Source organism: Lonchura striata, chromosome 1A, assembly GCF_050655825.1.
Source record: "Lonchura striata isolate lonStrDom1 chromosome 1A, ASM5065582v1, whole genome shotgun sequence".
Taxonomy (NCBI): Eukaryota; Metazoa; Chordata; class Aves; order Passeriformes; family Estrildidae; genus Lonchura; species Lonchura striata.
In genome coordinates, this window is record NC_140741.1 from 15,828,936 (window position 1) to 15,848,108 (window position 19,173).

Below are 19,173 nucleotides of genomic sequence, written 5' to 3' on the forward strand. Positions count from 1 at the left end.
CTGTGAGGCATCAAAATGTGCCCATAAGGCGGAGACCTGTTGCTTTGAAGTGTTTGATAACCTACAGTAAGGTTCTGTGGGGAGGTTTGTGTAGCACTCAGGTCGTTTGGATGGGCAGGAGAAATCTGGGTAAATATTCCTCTGGATTGCTTTTCCGGGAGTGTGGGTTTTGAGGGGAGAACTTGGCTGCCCTCTGACAAATTCCATGATATCTCCATGTACTTACAGGAATCTTTCTAGAGCATAAATACCAAAGTGACTTGAAGGAGGAAGGCAGATGAATGTAACAGAATTTCAGGTACAAAAGAGAATTTTTAGAGTAATTTAGGGTGAGAAAATGACTCAAGGCTTTTAACTTGAATCATAGAACTTACTCAAAGCCTTTTCTTTTAGCGAAGTGTTTACGTATGATCTACAAAAGCAGACTATAGACAGACTTTTTGGTATTGCAGAAGGATGGATGCATGTAAATAAATAGAATAGTCTACTTGACTTTCTGGTGCATGTCAGCTGAGTTAAAAAGACAGGTGAAGTCTTGAAGGTCAAAGAGAGACATATGAGTCTTAAGAGTATGAATGGAAGAGGCCTGGTAAAATCAAGCTTGAGTTCCCACCAAAGCACATTTTCTTTTATTTTAAAGCTGATTGTGTTCAAGTGTTGTTGTTCTGTATATTTCTTTATCACCTCTTCCTTTCCTTCATTTTTGCAACTCTTAGGAAGAAGTGTTAATTCTTTCAAAGCATGCGAGTTGACATTTTGCTTCAGATCAAAAGATCTTAACATCTGCATTTCTCCTTCACTTGCTGTTCTAAGAGCTGGAAGTAATGTGAATTTTACTCATAGTGCTAGTCACTGAAATAAGTGCTTGAATATAGTACATTTTTTTTCCTACAGAAAAGCATTTTTGGATACACAGAGCAGAATATCTCCAAGTATTCCTACTTAGTGTGAAGACAATGGGACACATTTATGGAGATGGTTTCCAGGCCCCACTGGCCTGAGTTGGTCGGATGCTGGTGCCTCGCTCGCTGGCATTGATGTGCCTGGGTTATGAACAGACTGTCAGAGCTTGAAGGTCTGCAGAAAAGGCAAACTGGTGATCCAGTCAGCCATGCATGGCCAGTGCCCAGAAGGATGGAAACATGTAGGAAATGGCTGTTCTCTGTGTCTGCTCTGTCCCCCAGAAAACTCTCTCCAAAGTACCACTGAATTTGTCCTAGTGATGGTTGTGGAGTTGCAGCTGGATTCAGCTGTGTGCTGTTGCTCTGGGGTGTTTCTGTGCTCTGGGAAGGGAATTGTTGGTGCTCAGACAGTGCTGCCTGTCAGCAGGTTTTGTAACCATTGCTTGCTGTGCTGTTATGTTGAAACTAGAAGAGGGAGGGAGTAGTTCTGTTTATAATTCACTGGCACAACAGTTTCCCTGCATAGGGGTTAGATTCCATGGGTTTTGCCTTTGCTCTCCTGGAGATCCTATCTGCCTGATTTGGGCAGCAGTAGGGGGGTGGTGTCAACCTTTTACAGTGATATAAGAGAAAAAAATAGCGTTGTACTGGTGGGTTAACTTGCATCTTCCTCCAAATGTTTCAGACTGATAGACTCTGCTGTTAAGTTCAGCAGTACACTTTCAATGTCTTTGTTTATTTTTGTAACAGCATTTCTTTTTCCATGAGCCCAGCATGCTTGTTTTCTTTTTCTGTTGTCAGGATTAACAATGGCAGAGGAGCAGAAAATGGCACATGAGACTCTGTTGCGGTAGAAACAATTTCTACAGGCCCTCATCCAAACTACTGCTGAGCACATGTTGGCATTGAAGCTCTGAGTCCTTGTCAAATACTGGGCTTTGACAGAAAATCAGTATAAAATCAGAAAATCAGCTCAGATTCAACAGAGTCATTTCATCTGAAGATATTTAAGAGGGGGGCTAGTTCTAATCAGAGTTTTCTAGCAAGGCTGCTGCAAAATGTGACTGTCCTAGGACTATTTGCTAAATGAGTTTTGAATGTTAGTGCTTGTTTTTAATGAGTGCCAGCAAGCAGTCACCCATGACCAGTTGTGTAAAGCTGTTTTCAAGTGCTGTATTAAATGGACTGTATCTTTTATAAGAAGGTGACCTACAAAAGAAAAACACTAAACTCCAGGAACCTCCAAGTACTTGACATTTTGACCAATAGGCCTAAAGGGTTTTTGGCACTGTGCTAATGAAAGACTTTTTTTGGTCCAGTGACAACAAAGGCAGCTTTGCACACCCTGCTTAGAAGGTGGATGTAGTCAGCCTTTTGGAAATTGGTGGGGCTGTGTTTACAAGCTTGTCAGGGGGAATGTGAGTTCTAAAGGACAAACCTGTTATTTTAAAATAACTCGATATGTGCAGAAGTTAGGGGAAGTCGGGAAAAATTTTATGATGCTGTTTGTTTCCAGTTTACTTCCCACAACTCAAAGAATATAAGCTGGTGAAATTCTGAAAACTGTGCAACAGGCTTTTAGGAGAAAGGGCATGGCAGCTAGCACTTATTGCTGCTTCCGGGCAGAGAGGAGTTGCTGCTGAAAAAAAGTAATCTGGCCAGCTGAAAGGGATGTTACAGAACTGCCATTAGAAAAATAACATTTTTATATTATAGCCTTGAACGTGTCTTGGCCATTATTCTGAGAGCTCTCGAGTTACTGAATCTGGCACGCCACCCTGAGGAACATAAAATGATTCGAATGTCATGTTAAGCACTATTAATGATTCATCTGATGAGATCAAGATAAACAAGAGCAAAAACTCAGAGTCATGTCTAGACTTTGTGACTTCAGTTTAATGTGGGGGATAACAGTAGTATTGTAAATGCAGCAACATATGTTTTGTAACTTGAGTTTTAAGAATAAAATAATGTGTAAGTACTGTGTCATATAATATGCCATGACTCAGTGTTAATCAAGACATTTGGTTTTTCTGAGCTATCTTGCCTGTGCCCTTACCAAGGCACAGAGTTTTGCCAGGGCACTGATCAAGAAGACAGTGACGGGGGGAGTGTCTCTCAACAGCTAAAGGAAGCAAGAATATTAGAACAAGATTCAGACTGCATTGTGCTTTGAAAATTCCTGTGATGGTATGTTTAGGGCACTGGTAACGTCTTGGTGGCGAATTGGCATCGCACACAGCTGAACTTTGAGACATGGGAGTTCATTAAATCCAGAGCTTAATACTACATAGGTATGTGCATGGTCAGTTAGGCTCCTGGGTAACTGAGTAATGACTCTGTCTGGAAAGAAGCTCTAATGCAGAAGACTTTTGTGCCCTTTCTGGGGCTTAGGAAAGTTTTATTACAATTTCTAGTTGTTCTGGTTTTGACTGGGATAGCTAATTTTCTTCCTTCTAGCTGGTACAGAGCTGTGTTTTGGATTTAGAATGAGAGTAACATGGATAACACATTGATGTTTTAGTTGTTCCTAAGCAGTGCTTACCCTGAATCAGGGACTTTTCAGAGTCTCATGCTCTGCCAGCGAGGAGAGGAGGCACAAGAGGCTGGGAGGGAGTGTGGCTAGGGCAGCTGACCTGAACTGGCCAAAGGGATATTCCAGACCATGGAACATTGAACCCAATACATGAACTGGGGGGAGCTGCTGGGAGACAGGATGGGTGTTGGTCAGATAGGGGTGAGGGAGAAGGGGTGACTACTTCTTAAAGGTGGCTCCATTCAGATTTCATTTAGCTTTTAGTTTGCACACTCAAATGAAAACATTGACGACACTTTCTGAAGTGATAAACGAGAACTTGTTTGTCACCTGTGCAAGTAGCAGTCAAGTGCAAACTTGGAAACTTTCTAGAGATCTTTAAACTGACATCAAGAAACTACAGACCTCAAGAAAATACACTATGCTTGAAGTCCATTGAACATAACTTAGTTAAAAGTGGGAAAAATGTTTCTGGAATATTTTTCTGCAATTATGGCTTGACTTCTGACAGGCTTTTTCATAGTAAGGATGTTATTAAACAGCATGTCTGTTAACAAATTTGAGAGTGATAGTATAGAAACTGTTTGTGTGAGGAGGATAAGCTGTTGTAGTAGACAAGAGAAGTATGTTGCATTTACTAGAGCAGGTTTTACTGCACTTTTCTCTGTAAGAGGATCTTTGGCTATGTGATCTGACATTTTTGGACTGCATTCAGATGAGAAATTCTTGTACTAAATGTAAACTTTTTTACCTTTTGTGCTGTTGCTATAAAAGTGAAGTTTTACTATTAAACTTACTTAATGATCAGCACTGTGCAATTGAGCTCTTGGGTTTCTTGCTCTTTGTTTGCTCTGATTCTTTAAACTTTGGCAAGGTATTAAACCTTTGTGATCCTTAACAAAATATGTTCTGGAATTCTTATTTAGATGATGATCTGTGCCTGGAAGTGTGTTGCTTGCCTCTCCATACAAAGTGATATAATTAAGTCTGATTTCTACCTTTTCATTTACATTCTTGTCTGTCACTGTTATCACAAAAGAAGCTGTAACACTTAACAAAATAAAGTGAATATGGATAAACCAGTAAAGCTGGTTCCTCTGGATATTTTCACTTGTCTTTCAGATTTATTTTATTCTCTGGTACCATTATTCAGCTCAGATTGTGTTTATCTATCTGTTGGATAATTTCCATTTCATAGGTACCTGTACTGGTTTTTGGTAGCTTTAAGACTTTGTGAATTTGCCAAGGGAATAGGGTTAAAATTGGAACTATTGCTTGGCATTTCCATAGAGTTAAGTGTCCAGAGCTTTTAGAGAGTTTGCATCCAGTAGCCATGATTTTTGATTAATGTGAAAGACTGATTGTAGGCATTGCTGCATGTGTTCAGCAGCAGAGTGACAGCTGGTGATTGTAAGAAGTTTGCTTGTTACAAACCAGGGGGTTTATTTAAAGATACTTGAAAATGCTCTGAAGACTTCACAGAATTGTTTAGTCAAATCTGAGATGCTTTAAAAGAAGCTGAGTAAGTTAGATCATATAAAAGAACATCTGAAACATCAGCTGAGTGAAAATCCCTTTGGCCTATGCTCTAGAAACTACAAAGGCAAAAGTTATTCTTGAAGCACTTAATTCAGGATATACCATAGCTCATTAAAAGTGGGATTATAAGAGTTTTCTTCTGGGCTCTCATTTCTTTCATAGTTTTAGGCAAGTGATATTATTTACCCAATTTGTTTCTTATTTCAAAATTTGATTCTGTGAGCAGGACTTAGAAATAGTTGAAAATGTGTCCTAAAAGAATGTCCTTGCTTATGTTGTTATGGTAGAATACTCATGAATGTCTGATACAGTCAGCTGAAGAGGAGAAAATAATGAGTCCTGAGATATGAAGGAAGTTGTCACAGTGGAAATGTTACAATATGCCTTCTGAGCAGAAGAGTGGTATTCTTTCCTTTCAGTCATTGCCTTAAGAACTGGAAGTCAACACTCCTTCAGATATTCAAGTGAAAACTGGTTTTGGTGTTGCCCTCCACTGTCGATTTGACTTTCAGCAAGCACAGTTTTCTGTTCTTCCTAATGAGACACTACAGGAGGGAGTCAAGAAAGGATGGGTGTTCCAGAACAGGCTTCCTTTTGCCTCCTTAGCAAGAAAAGGACTAAGAAGCTGAGCTTTAGGGTTTTTTTCCCTTGAATGCTAATTTTGAAGTTTAATGGCAGGAAGGAGATAGTAAAATCAATTCCATTTTTTGGCAGTAATCTGGACTGTGTATATAATATGAATTCCTTTTATCACCAAAAGAAGCTCAGTAATGATTTGTTTGTAGGCACATGGCCAAAATGCAAAGATTTTGGACTACCTCAGAAATAGTTCTGCTCTTGAAGCTTTACAGTCTGTTCAAATTAAGCCTTCCCATCATTCTAGAAATGGGAGTATGTGCAGAGGGGGAAATGAACATTTTTTTGGCTTTGAGTCACTGGGCAGACTGAAATGAATACAGGCTTTGATTCCGTAAGGAACATTTTTTCCTTCAGTCCACCCAGTTGTGTAAATTCAGGGTTACTAACTTGTCCACCCCATTTGAGCTGGTTATTGTGTGCTGCTAGGGGAGGGAATTCTAGAGTAGCTAAAAGGCACAGCAGTGCTGCTTCTTTCAAATGCACTGGAACTTAAATGCCAGCCTTGCTTTTCCATGAGGCATGATTTTGGAAACCCAAGAGCATGGTTCTTTGGTTTCTAAATTGTGCAGAACTATGATGAGCATTTCCTCCAGACCTCCATGGCAGGGCACTTAGACTAGTTGATCTTTAAAGCTGCCTTCTAACCTAACCCATTCTATGTTTCTATGACCTTGAGTTAATTATTTATGATATTGAAAACTGAGAATCCTAGGGAGCTCCATTAGTAGAAAAAGCCAATAAAATTGACAGTGTGGGGCAACAATGTCAGTGAATCTTGTTAAGTCAGAATGAAACAAAATTTTCTGTTTATTCCCGTGTCTAACAGGAATTGTGCCTATTTTGGAAGGATATTAAAGCTATTTGTATCTTTCTGTTGCCTGGTGCCTTTCTGAATAGGACTAATGGGCTAACCTAGCCAGAATGAGTATATTTAATACTGTCTTTTTCTGCTGGAGAATCTGCTTAGAGCTGGTCAATATATCAATCATTACTGTAAAATACAAGATACTGTTCAGAAGAATTGTTCACTGGAATGATAAATGAAGGTGAGTAGACAGTAAAGGGACATGGGTTATTTGTTTAGGCAATCAAATTTTCCTAGTGTGGACAAATGTGAGGTATACCTAAAACTTGAAGAATGTGTAGTGTGTATTACATACCAGAAATTACAGTCTGGGTAAACAAAATTGGGTCAAGAGCTGGGATGGGACCTCTTTGAAAGATGAAGCTTCAGTGACTACTGCAAGACTTGGGTATTGCAAGGCTCGGGTACAAAACAGGCATGAACATGTAATTTCTCTATCAAAACCCCAAAAATATTGAAGGCTCTGGGTAGCTCACTGTAGGCTGGAAGAAGTCTCCTTTTATTTATTCAAAAATGAGAATTTTAAGCAGCTTATTTAGTTAAAGAAATAGTTAATAAGGCTTGACACCAAGGCTGTAATATGGGACAAAATGCACAGCCAGCTCCCATTCCTAGCTTGAAAGTTCAGGGCATTAATCTGAACATTACTGATAATAATTTGTAGATAAAGTAAGTGAGGTTATATACTATATTCTCAGTCACTTTGGGTGGTATTATTGATACGTCATCTTGATTTTAAAGTTGTTAAGCATGGTATGGGAATAGAAGGGGAGAAAGTGTTCTGGGAAATCTGGAGGTGGCCAGTCTCCCTCTATGCTGACTGTGGAGCTTTCTTGGTGTGGCCATGGGGTGTGTGGTAGCTTTCTGCATTAAGTCTTGAGGGTGCAAAACGCTCCTTCTCTGCTTCCTAGCTTCCTTTAATTTGATTACATTGGAAGTTGAAGTGTTGAATGGAGTCTTTGATGGGCCATGAGCATTGTAGGAAGCAAACAGGAATGTAGAACTTCCATGGCCCGCTGCTTTTCTTCTCCATGGGAAGTTAGAGTGTATCAAAATATGCAGATTATGTGATAAGTCATGAGAGAGCAGAAAGCTACCAAATTGTTCTGTAAAGCCATTAATGATGTGTACCAGCCTGATATCCCAGCTCAGCAGATTATTTTAGTTTTCCTTTTCATAATTCTCTGGGTACACCCCGAGGATATGGATGTTTCTCTTTAGTTGAACTTGGCTTAAAACTCTAATCCCTGTTACTGCTTTTCTTTGATAACTTGCCTTTGTTTAGCTGGCAGAAGTTTCATAGTAGTTTCTGAAATACCTTGAAAAATCAAACGAATGAGTAAATTCCAGTACTGGATTACAAGCTGAGCAGAAGTGTCAGTTAAACAGAATAGATTTTAAGATTTGGAGTGCAAATTGAGGTGAAACATTTCTAACAAGGTAAATGGATTCCTCTCCTTGACTTACCTTTTATTACCCTGAAATGCCAGATACATTATAGAGGCATTAACACTGCCACAGTGACATTGAAACATAAAATAGGGAGTAATCCTTCCCTAGAGGTGGGAAGGCTGCAAGCCTCAGACTCCATATCTGAGATTTAATGAAGCGTGACTTAGAGGAGCACTGCTGGCTTCCAAACCTGCTGGAAACATATGCAGAATGGATTAGACATGTGAGTTGTTCTCAGATACCTAATCATTTTTTTGCTTGTTCTTCTGAATGCTTTTCTCAGTGCCGTACAAGGAGAGACTTCTTTATTTAACAAGACCTCAAGTCATAGCTTTGTATGGAAAACAGAATCACCTTCCTTTGTTCTTCTTTCTATAAAGTATTTTCTCTGGGTTTTTTTTTCCCCTCCAGTGTTCTGAAGATAGTAAACACAATGATGAGCCTCCTCAAGAAGATGAAGGTTTTATGGGAATGTCACCTCTTCTACAAGCCCACCATGCTATGGAGAGAATGGAAGAATTCGTGTGTAAGGTAAGGGCACGTGGAAACTGCTGAAGTAATTTCCTTTTTTAGGAAGCCCCAGTGTGCAGTAGACTGTACTTTAAGGAACTGCACTGCTAATGTGAGAGAGAGGAGGTTCTCACTGTCCCCAGATGGGCATCTCATGTTCTAAGTACCAATACTGTGCTTCCTCAGCATCTGTCTGTCATACAGGATTAAATTGTAGAGCTTGGAACAATAGGGATTTACAGCTGAGACTCCAAAGCTGATCATGCGGCTCAGGTGTGTCCCTGGAGAAGCAGCTGTGAGTGCAAAGCAGAACAAAAGCCTTCTGGTTCGAGGCACTTTGACTTACAAGGTCATTTGACCATGTTTCTTTGGATTTGCAAATATTTTGCTTTTCTAGCACCATTTGCATCTATGGTAGAATAAGCTTTGTCCCTGACGTGAAAACAATGCTGTATTGAAACCATACGTAAGTAAATCCATTGTAGATTTTGTAATTGTTGACCTTGGCTCAATTTTTGCTACTTTTTAGAAGCCACTGGGCTATGTCAGTCTCTGGCCCTCTTTTCTCACTGAAAGGAATGCTGTCTCTTTATACACTGGTTCCTGCTGGTTTTATGAACTATTTTTGATATTTTTACAGAGGGACCCTAGTTACTTGTTGGTCTTTTGTGTATTGGATCATTTTGACTATTTGCTTTTGTTGATTTTTTTTTTTACTATGCGTCTTTGCCTCTTTTAAAATATTTTGTAGGGTGGACTGTGTAAAATGAGTTCCCTCCTTCTGTTTCTACTTCAATTCACACTTTTTGTTCATAAACTAAACCAGTTATTTTCTTGTTGAATGCATTTAAGAACCCAGTCTTTAACTAGACTGGTTATTCCGAATGCCTTTGTTTTGCTTCCATGCACAAGTGTGGAGAATTGATTTTAAAACTCCGAGCTCTTGTTGAAACTGAAATAAGAATGTAGCTTTTTAAACTTAGTGTTTCAGGAACCTTCAGCCTTGCTCCTGTAACTCTAGCCAGCCAGCAAGCCCAAGGAAGCCTGCAGAAACAGCCCCGGTACATAAAGCAGTTCCCTGCTCCCCTGTCCCTGGCGCTGCTGCCACACTGAAGCCTCCATGTGTCTGGTGTTACTGAAGCAGTGCTGGGAACATCTGTGCACACTTATTTCCTCTGGAGCCAGCTGCAAGAATAGCCCTGTGCACAAACCCCCTCTCTCCCTTTAAAGAAGAAATCCCATGGAATTGAGAGTCATGAGTCTGTTGCCTTAACTGCTCTGTCACTATCTGTTTGTGAGCTTGGGAGATTTTTTTTGCCACTCTGAATAAGGGGTTGGGCTCTTCTTGCTGGGCTCTCACAGTTTCACATTTCTGGCCCCTGTTTGTGCTAATGGGTAGCTTCTTTTGCTAGGCTTCCCCAAATGCTAGCAGACACACAGTCAGGTTGGCTTGTGGTGGAGGAACAGGCTTATTTATTTATTGGAGTAGGCTAGAAGAAGCCTAGGTGTAGGCTTCTTCAGTTAAATGAAAGAGCTGGCCTGTAAAATAACAGGACGTGAAAGCGAATTAAATGTTTTATCTTCATCAGCAGTAAAAACACTCAATAGCCTTCCTGTCCAGTGGAATGGTAAAGTATTTATTTCTCTGATGGTGCAGTTCATATTGGTACAGTTCTGAACCATTTTTCAAGTGTAAAACCTTTTCCCCAGAGATGTTCCATCAACTCTCCTCTGTTTACAGTGCTCACAGGTTAACTCCAGCACTTTTACTAAAATGGGTTTTCTGACTATTTCTGTGCACTGAAGGAGCTCCAGTCCCTGCATTTCACTGAACTCTTGTAACCTCTAGGTGTGGGAGGGCCGATGGAGAGTCATTCCCCACGACGTTCTGCCTGACTGGCTGAAGGACAATGACTACCTGCTGCATGGACACAGACCACCCATGCCTTCCTTCCGGGCTTGCTTCAAGAGCATCTTCAGAATACACACAGAGACTGGCAACATCTGGACACATCTCCTAGGTACTCTCAGTTTGCTTTAATCTAATCCTAAATCTCATCCAATGGTTTTGTTGCTCTCAGAGGAAAGAGAGCAAGATAGGAAGGTCTGTGGGGTTGTCAGTACTATCATTCCACTAGTAACCTGTTAAATTAGCATCTTGTAGTAATTAATAACCTGTTAAACTTCTCCTAATTTGATCCCATCAGAGTTGGATTGGACTTGCTTAATTATGGCATACTATACAAACAAATGCATTAAACATTTCCTAATCAATAAATTACTGTTAGATCCTTCTTTTCCCAAGTGTGTAGGTGTTAATTGGGATTGCATTTATTGCCACAGGAACACGCTGAAGTTGCAGCTTCTCTGAGTAGTTTCAGCTTGTGAGAACCTTGAAGGGAAGTAGTAATGCTTGTAGAAAGAAGAGCTTTCAGTATGCATGAACTTGACAGCTCTTTGCCTTGCTGTTTTTCAGGATGTGTGTTCTTCCTTTGTCTGGGAATCTTCTACATGTTCCGGCCAAACATGTCCTTCGTAGCGCCTGTGCAGGAGAAAGTGGTCGTTGGATTGTTCTTCTTGGGAGCCATACTCTGCCTCTCCTTCTCATGGCTCTTCCACACAGTGTATTGCCACTCAGAAGGTGTTTCCCGGCTCTTCTCCAAGTAAGTGCCTAGAGAACAGGGCAGGCCAAGTAGGAAACAGGTGGGAAAACGGGGCTGGGATTTGTGCCTGGAGCCCCAGTGTGGGAGTTGTTCATTTCATGACTGCATGTACTTTGGAACAGAGTTGAGCAGAGATTTAATGCAGCTTCTTCTAATTATAGTTTGTTTCAACATGAGTTTTTGTGCTGTCATTTGAGTCTTAAAACTCCATCATTTTCTGCTGTTTGGCAGGCATGTGCTTGCATCTTGCTGCTGTAAGTAATACGCCTGGAGCTTAGTTGCAGTACTTTGAATTTTTAGCACAACCGTTACTTCTTGTCATTTCACCTGTTCTGACTTTGAACCTTAAACTTATGTAAGACAGTTCCACAGTGTGTATCAGGATGTCTTGGTATTTTGGTTTTACTCCATGTTCTTTTTTTGGCTGGCTGCTGAATATATGATATTTCCTAAAACTACTCAACCAGGATTCTGTAATCTGCAAGACCACCTCTAAAGTAGCCCAGTTAAAGTCCCCTACTGAAAAATTAACTCCTTCAGCTTTTGCAGGAGTATTTTATCAGGGTGTGGTAATAAGCAGTGGCTATGGATTTCCTTTTTCACATGGGTGCACAAAAAACCAGTGTGGCTGAAAAAATCGCAGCATTATTCCACTGTGGTCACTGAAGCTGATACCCAAGTAACTCCTACTTGTCAGATACTGAAGTGTTTGCCTTGGCTGTATTCTCAGAACATACTGTGTGCCCTGTCTTTAGAGGGCTCTTGCAGTGCTTTTTTCCTCATCTGAAACGAAAATGTGAGTTTTCCTCAGGAAGCTTTGGTCCAAAGGCTGCTGAAGGTATTGCCGATGACTGTCTCAAAAATGGCCTTCTTGGCCGTCTGTCGAGGTAATCCATTACTGTAGGTGGAAGAGTTGCTATCAGGACCTTAGCTGCAACAGTGAGAGTAATTTAGCTGCAGTAAGAAGTAGACAGTTGCTCCACTAAAGAAGAGTGTGTAGGTGTGAGGATTTCCAAAGGTTCACACTTCTTATGACACTGATTTTCATTTTCTTCTAGGCTGGATTATTCTGGCATTGCACTCCTCATAATGGGCAGCTTTGTACCATGGCTGTACTACTCCTTCTATTGCAACCCTCAGCCTTGCTTCATCTACTTGATTGTGATTTGTGTCCTGGGCATTGCAGCCATAATTGTCTCACAATGGGACATGTTTGCCACCCCTGAATACCGGGGTGTAAGGGCAGGTAAGACCTGAAATTAACTGTTTTGCTTCTTGACTGCCTTTCCTGCTTCCTGCTTGCCACTTGGAAAAACCACCTTGGGAAGACATAAGAGTTTAATTTTATAGACCTAATATTCTTGAACTGGGAGCTTGGTGGGTTTTCCTTCAGCATTTATTGTACCCAGCTGGATGCCCAGATAAAGGCAGGGTGCAAGCCCTGGAATAGCATTCCTGAAATGGACAGTAACACATGCAGTAGGAAAGGTGGTGCAAAGGATTTCTAATTGCATCTAGCAACTTTGTTCTCAAAAAACAACTGACTGCTTGGTGTGTTGTGTATGTGTACTTGTTGTGCTTGTGTTTTTTTTTTTTTTTTTAATGCTAGACTCGGACACTAGCAAATCACTGAATGATTTGCCTGGGTAAAACACAGAGTTAAGATAAAGACTTTTTCTCTTCACACCATCAAAAGAACAAAACCAGATTTGGTTTCACATTTTGAGGGAGGAAGAAAGAGAGCTTTACGGGGCAGTTACGGAATGTGCACACAGCTGGGTTGAATAGTAATATTTCTTTTTTCTTAACCTGCTGTCTACAGTAAATCTAGATTTCCTGGACAGGTTTGGGTACCTTCAGAGCATTCAGCTTTCCAAACTTAAAATCTCTGTAGAGGACATGAATATTCCCCCCATGCCCACTGTTTTTGCAAGTTTTCTGTCCTTGCTGCTGAAATCTAAACAGATAATCAGTGTTCTCTTATATGGCAGATCACGTGAGCACAGATGCTGCTTTTCTGTTTGGTAGGAGTACTTGTGCAGCATACGATAAACAATCTCTTTGTTGTGTCTCCTTGTCTCGCTCTTGAGCGGTTGTGGTGAGTGAGGCATGGTCTGTGTGGTCTCAGTTCCCTCTACAGGCCAAGAGCAGGAACTGGCCTCACCTACACTGGAGCTGGCAGGCACAATCAGTAAATGAAATATTCCAGCTATCTGCTGGGACCTATAACTGAGTAGCTTCTGGCATATGAAGGAAGTTGTGCATTCTTTGGCTTCCTTTCCAATAAATCTCTTACGGGGACCTGCAGCTTCAAGAGCTGTCACCCCCCCGCTGCTTCGGCAAATGCTGTTTTCCTTCCGTAGCTTTTGTGTTTTCATTGTCTCCCTTTGCCGCCACTGTGTTCAAACCTGACTCTCCCGCATTTTCTTTACCTCCCAGGAGTATTTCTAGGTCTGGGTCTTAGTGGGGTAATTCCCACTCTGCACTTTGTCATCTCTGAGGGGCTCCTGAAAGCAGCCACAATGGGGCAGATAGGCTGGCTGGCACTCATGGCGTGCCTGTACATCACTGGTGCTGCTCTGTATGCCGCCCGCATCCCGGAGAGATTCTTCCCTGGCAAGTGTGACATCTGGGTGAGTCTACTGAGGAGACCAAGGTGAAAGCTGGTTCCCCTTGAGCCTGAAGGATGTTGTGTCAATGTTTTCTTACTGCAAGTATCACACTGCTGCACCAGAAGCAATAGGTCTTCAGGGGCCAAATGACTCTGGGCTCTCTGAGCCTGGCTTAGCTGGTGCCTCTCTTCCCAAGTTGTCACAACCTTGCTGGTCTGAGGTAACTGCTGGTGTGCAGATTCACCTCAGTACATTTCTGGATAGCTTTAGCAGATGGGCAAGGAACTGCAAACATTTGTGTGTGTGTGTGTGTGTGTGTGTGTTGAGGATCCTGTAAAGACACATCTTTACCTTGCTTCTGTGTAGAGCAGTACATGGTCATTTCATTGATGTGCAGTGTGTTCTCCGAGATCTTCCCCATGTCTGGCTCCTCATCTTGTATAGCCACTGAAAATGCTGGACAGAGATGGTAGGCTTTGGGGGGGATCTCTGGCCCAGAAGAAGGGATAGTGGGGTGAGGAAGTGGATGGGTGGGGGAACTTGGTATGAGGGAAAGAATAATGGAGACTGGAGGAAAAATACCTGAGGAAGATGTAAGGAAAGAATCTGGGTAAGCAAGAGTAGGGATGAGGGGAAGTGGACCTTTGGATTGCCAGTGTACTTGCCCTTAGGATAGCTTAAGACCCCTAAAGAAGACCAGAAGTGAGAATGAGACCTGGGTTGTTTGAGCAGCTCATATGCAGCACCAGTTTGCTTGGTTGGTTTGTTACTATAATGAGCTAAGCTCCAAAAGCACTGGTGTACCACCAACTCTTTTCCAAGCTTGCCATGAAGCCTGCAAATACACATTTGTAGGAATATTTCAGGAGCATTATCCATGTTGGGATGCCTTCCCTCAGCCAAGGGCATGCTTTGTCACATAGCTGCCTTCACGGTTTTCATTCTGCTCTGCTCCAATCGGTGACATCCTGGGCATTCATTCCAAACATCCAGTTGTTTCTAGGTTTTAATATAATACCACGTTTTCTGTTCTGTTTCTTTGTGGTAGAGAAATAAAATACCAGCATGCAGAATCCACTTGGTAAAACTTATGTCTATGACCAGAGCAGAGTTTGTTCCTGTTACCTGTATGAGAGGACCATTTTTGTCCATACACCACCAGCGTGTCTTGTGAAGGAACTTTAAAAGTCTCCTGCTTAAGCCTTTTGCCTAAGGCTCTGAAACGCTCCTTGTCCCTTTGCAAAGAAGACTTATAGCAGCTTTTTAGCACATGTTTTGGTTGACCAGCTGGTTCAGATGACTCTGAAGTGAAGGGGGGGGATGTGTGTGTGCAGAGAATTTGATTATTTTGCTAAAGATAGTAGAGGGGTGGGTTTTAACACACAGCCTGGAGAGCTCTACAGGTCGTGGCATGAGGCACAGTTCCGTGTTACTGTGTACTCCAGCTGAATGTGGGTTTGGGGGCAGAGTGGCCCCGGAGGCCCAGCTGACCCGAGGTGTTTCCCTCTGCAGTTCCACTCCCATCAGCTGTTCCACGTGTTTGTCGTGGCTGGCGCTTTCGTGCACTTCCACGGGGTCTCCAACCTGCAGGAGTTCCGCTTCACGGTCGGAGGGGGCTGCACAGAGGAGGATGGGATGCAGTAGGAGCAGCCTTCGGCCCAAGGTCAGAACCAAGAGAGCCGCCGGCGCGGGCAAGGCATCCGGGCTTAGCAAAAGGAATACCTAAGAAGAATCCAAGTTTCAGCTGATGAGGCACAGAGCTTCACGGGGATTCTGACTAACCAAGATAAATTCTATACCTCAAGCAATGGAATAAATCAATTTGAAGACCAGGAAATTCTGAAAACCTAATTTATTCTTGGGATCTACAGATTGAGCTACAGAGGACCCTTTCCAAATCGGCTTCTGTTCAATGCCATATTTATTTGTAGAACTGGGGAGGGATAGCTTAGCAGTTTCCTTTTTTTTAAAAAAAAGAAAAAAAAAGTCAAGGTTAAATTTATATCCTCTTGGAGGGTTTGGGCGTTGATTTTAGATGCTCTTTTGGGAGAAAAACAAAATGTAAATAAGATTTCTAACTTTCTGTTTAAATAAAATTTATATAAATGTTTTAAACAATGGGTGGGGGGAAAAGGGTTTTTGTAAAGAATGCAACATGCAAGTACCACACACTGTTTCAATTTTGCACAAAATAAATGATTGCAGGAGGACCAGGTAAAATTCCCAGGAGTGAAGCATGCTGGCCCTGTAGATTTTCCTAGTGGCCAGCATGCCTTGGGCAATGTGGGGTCCTGGCCAGCACCTGGAGTAGGTACAGGAGGGTTGTGAAGGCTGCATTAATCATGGTGTCATCCAGGTCACAGTGTGAGCAAATGGATTTGCTCCGGTGCCTGGAAAGGTGCATCTGCTCCCTGCCTGAGTGTGGGGGACGGCTCTATTCTCAGCCTGTGTGCAGTGGAAGGTTTTGGATAATGAATCCTACATTGGTTGGTTTGGGTCTCAGCACGGGAACTGGAGCATGTGAAATGGCAAACAGTCCAACTCCATCAGTGCCTGCCTACACCCAGAGGCCCCCAGGGAGAGGATGGTTGCCATTTGCAAGCCTGCTTCATTTGCTCTGAGGGATGGTGGTCATGGACTTGTCAGAAGATCGTTGAGCATGTGAGGGGAAACAGAGGTGGAGTTAGATGGACTGGAAAGAGGAAGCTGTGTGCTCCAGGACTTGGAGTTAACAGGCACTGCAGACCTCAGGCACATTACCATCCTGTGTGTCAGGCTCCATATGCCAAGGCAGAGTTTGCAGATTGTTCTTTTAAGGAGGACTAGATCCCTATATTTTTTTTTTTTTAATTTTCTTTTGGTTCTTAGGTCTGCTTTCCATCTGTGCTTTAGCAATGGGACTGCTGGTATTTCTTAAGCCTCAACCTGAGAGTTCAGCTGGATTGCTGTGGTGCAGACACACCTCCTATATAAGGGGAGGCAAATGCCCTTCTCCTGTGTAATTGATGTAGCTTGAGCTTTGGAGCCCAGTCAGAAGCCAGACTGAAGGAGAATCTTTGGAGTCATAAGGTGAAATTTGAACATTTTGTTTGTTATGGCACAGGTATTGCTTGGAGGCTTTAGCTGGAAATTCAGAGCAATTTACCTCTCTCACAGATGAGTTAAACAGCTCATACCGTGCAGTATTTCACCAGGAAGGAAGGAAAAGGGTGGTTGGTTGTTGTGTGGGGTGGTTTGTTGTTGTTGTTGGGTTTTGGTTTTTTTTTAGATTCCCTCGAGTTTCAGTTTTCATTCTTCAAGGGAAAGAGATGGATTTCAAAGATCTTCCCTACCCTGGATGTTACAGGGTGTTTTGGGGAGTTGCTTTGTCTAGTGGAGTCAGGTAGAAGCAGAATGCCCTCCTAAAGCTGAGTGGGCATTAAAGCTTCACCCCTGGAGTGGAGTAAAGCCTCTGAGAGCAAGGTCAGCTGCAGAAGGAGGTGCTGCAGCAGCCTGCAAGTTTAAGGGATGTCTTCTCAGTAGGATCCCACACTGAATGCCTGTCAGGCTGGAAGAAGTTTATCCCAGGTCTGTGGTATTTAAATGAAGGAAAGGGCAGTATTACCTTGGATGTAAGGGCTAATAGCACTGGCATCCCAAAGAGATGGGGAGGTGCCCAGGGGAAGTGTGCTGGTGTCTGAACCAAGTGTGGTACATATCAGAATCAGAGCTGGCTGGAAGGTGCTTTGGGATACCTCTGAACAGTACCAGCAGAAGCAGCAGCCTCCATCCTGGATCATCCCACGTTCACTCCTCCAAGGGTGATTGTAACCTGGTCCTACACAGCACAGAGCTATTACAAAAACACAGTACTCCACCTGCTATTCTTAACCCAGTCTCTCTGTTCAAGAAGTTTGTGTGTTCCAATAAAAACAACCTAGCTGTGCACTTTTCTGTAGCTTTTGCTGAGAACTCTTCCCAGGTTGGCACCTGAATGCCTTACTCTCAGCAGTCAGAGGCTTGCTTGCTCTGTGTGCAGGTTATTGCCATAGAATAGTTAGGACCTACAGCTTCTTTCCTTCCCCATTAAATAGTGGCCTTGTTCAGTATATTTCTTTTTAACAATTGCTTACTGTTGGAAGCAATGAAGCACATTCTGGGGTTTTGATGGCTGGGGACTCTGGTGATGGTTCCATATAAGATGGGATCTTATTACTTGCTGTATTCTTAACTTCTGCTAATAAAAGAACCAAATTGATTATTGTCTGGTCTGGGTCTTTCTGCACTGTGTGGGCAAGAGGGGACAAGGGTACAAAGCACAAGAGCTGGAGAGAAGAGAGGCTCATTGCTGGAGACTTTGGTGGTTGTGGGCAAAATTTTAGGTGAGTTAAGCTGAAGAAAAGAAGTTCAGGAGGCTTGGACTTAAATTCCTGGCATAGAGGAAATGCCTCCTGTCCTGTACGTGTGTAAAGGATTGATCATCTCCTCCTGGTGTGCAGGCTTAGGGGCTGGCATGAGCAGGGTTTGACTGGGCGGGGAGAGGGGCTGCTGGGGACAAGAACAGCCTGTGCCCAGTGGGGCCTTCTGCTGTTCCGTGGCTGTCAGCTAACGTCTGGGAACTGTCTGGAAAGATAACACCTAATCCTGCTCTTGTCTTGGCTCACACCAGGTCTGGGTGTCCACAGCTGAGCTGTGCTTTTTGTCAGTTCCTTCACTCAAGGCGAGTGTTCCACAGTGATTTGCAAAAGAGACAGCTCCTGTTAATGGCCTTGACAGCTTGATGGCTGTTTCAGGATGGGTTGTTATTACCATTATTTTTATTGTTATTTGAATGAAAAACAAATTCAAGGAACATGGAGAATGTTTGTATCAGATTTCACACAAATTACACTCAAAGTACCTGCCACATTTGAATATGAATTGGGTTTATTCTGTTTCCAGAAAGCAGAGTTATACTTCAAAGTTGTCTGGGAAGGATAAAAGTGCATGTCCCATCTCTTCTGTGTGTAGTTGTGTCCTTGCTCTGCCAAGAAGCACTTGATTCATTCATTGCCAAGTACCCTGAGTATGGATTAAAGTGCTGCAATCAAGGTGAGTGTCTGAGGCCATTGCCTAACTTTCTAACAAGCTGGAAAGAAATGAAGTGCATCATTAGGATGGAAGACCTGACTGGTTTAGTTCACATTATTAAGGGCATCCCTGCAAAATTGAGTTCTTTCTCCCTTTCCCTCTTTTTTTTTTTTTTTTTTCTTTTTTTTTTTTTTTTTCTTTTTTTTTACCCTTGCCTCCTGTGTGGCATCAAGCAACTTGTTTGAACCAAACTCTTCTGCTTCATAAGTGCTGCTGTATCTGCCTGGAATGCCCAAGCTTAAATTCTCCAGGCTGATTTCCAGGAGTGCAGAGCACTAATGTGGTTTGAATGAAGTTGCTTAAAAAGATGGATTCCTTGGAGAGAGTGTGTGTAATTCCTAAGTGC

General features: G+C 42.4%; 1 protein-coding gene across 13 annotated transcripts in view; it reads left to right on the forward strand.

Annotated features, from left to right (window-relative positions):
• ADIPOR2 (adiponectin receptor 2) overlaps positions 1–17,955 on the forward strand; it is a 44,197-nt gene extending 26,242 nt beyond the window's left edge. For all 13 annotated transcript variants that reach the window (XM_085568510.1, XM_085568512.1, XM_085568516.1 and 10 more), the window contains 6 exons: positions 8,345–8,464; positions 10,293–10,464; positions 10,920–11,106; positions 12,165–12,352; positions 13,546–13,739; positions 15,231–17,955. In XM_085568510.1, coding sequence (XP_085424636.1) covers positions 8,345–8,464; positions 10,293–10,464; positions 10,920–11,106; positions 12,165–12,352; positions 13,546–13,739; positions 15,231–15,362 — 993 coding nt within the window. In that variant the 3' untranslated portion in view covers positions 15,363–17,955. The remainder of the gene's footprint in view (positions 1–8,344; positions 8,465–10,292; positions 10,465–10,919; positions 11,107–12,164; positions 12,353–13,545; positions 13,740–15,230) is intronic.
• The last annotated feature ends 1,218 nt before the right edge of the window (positions 17,956–19,173 follow it).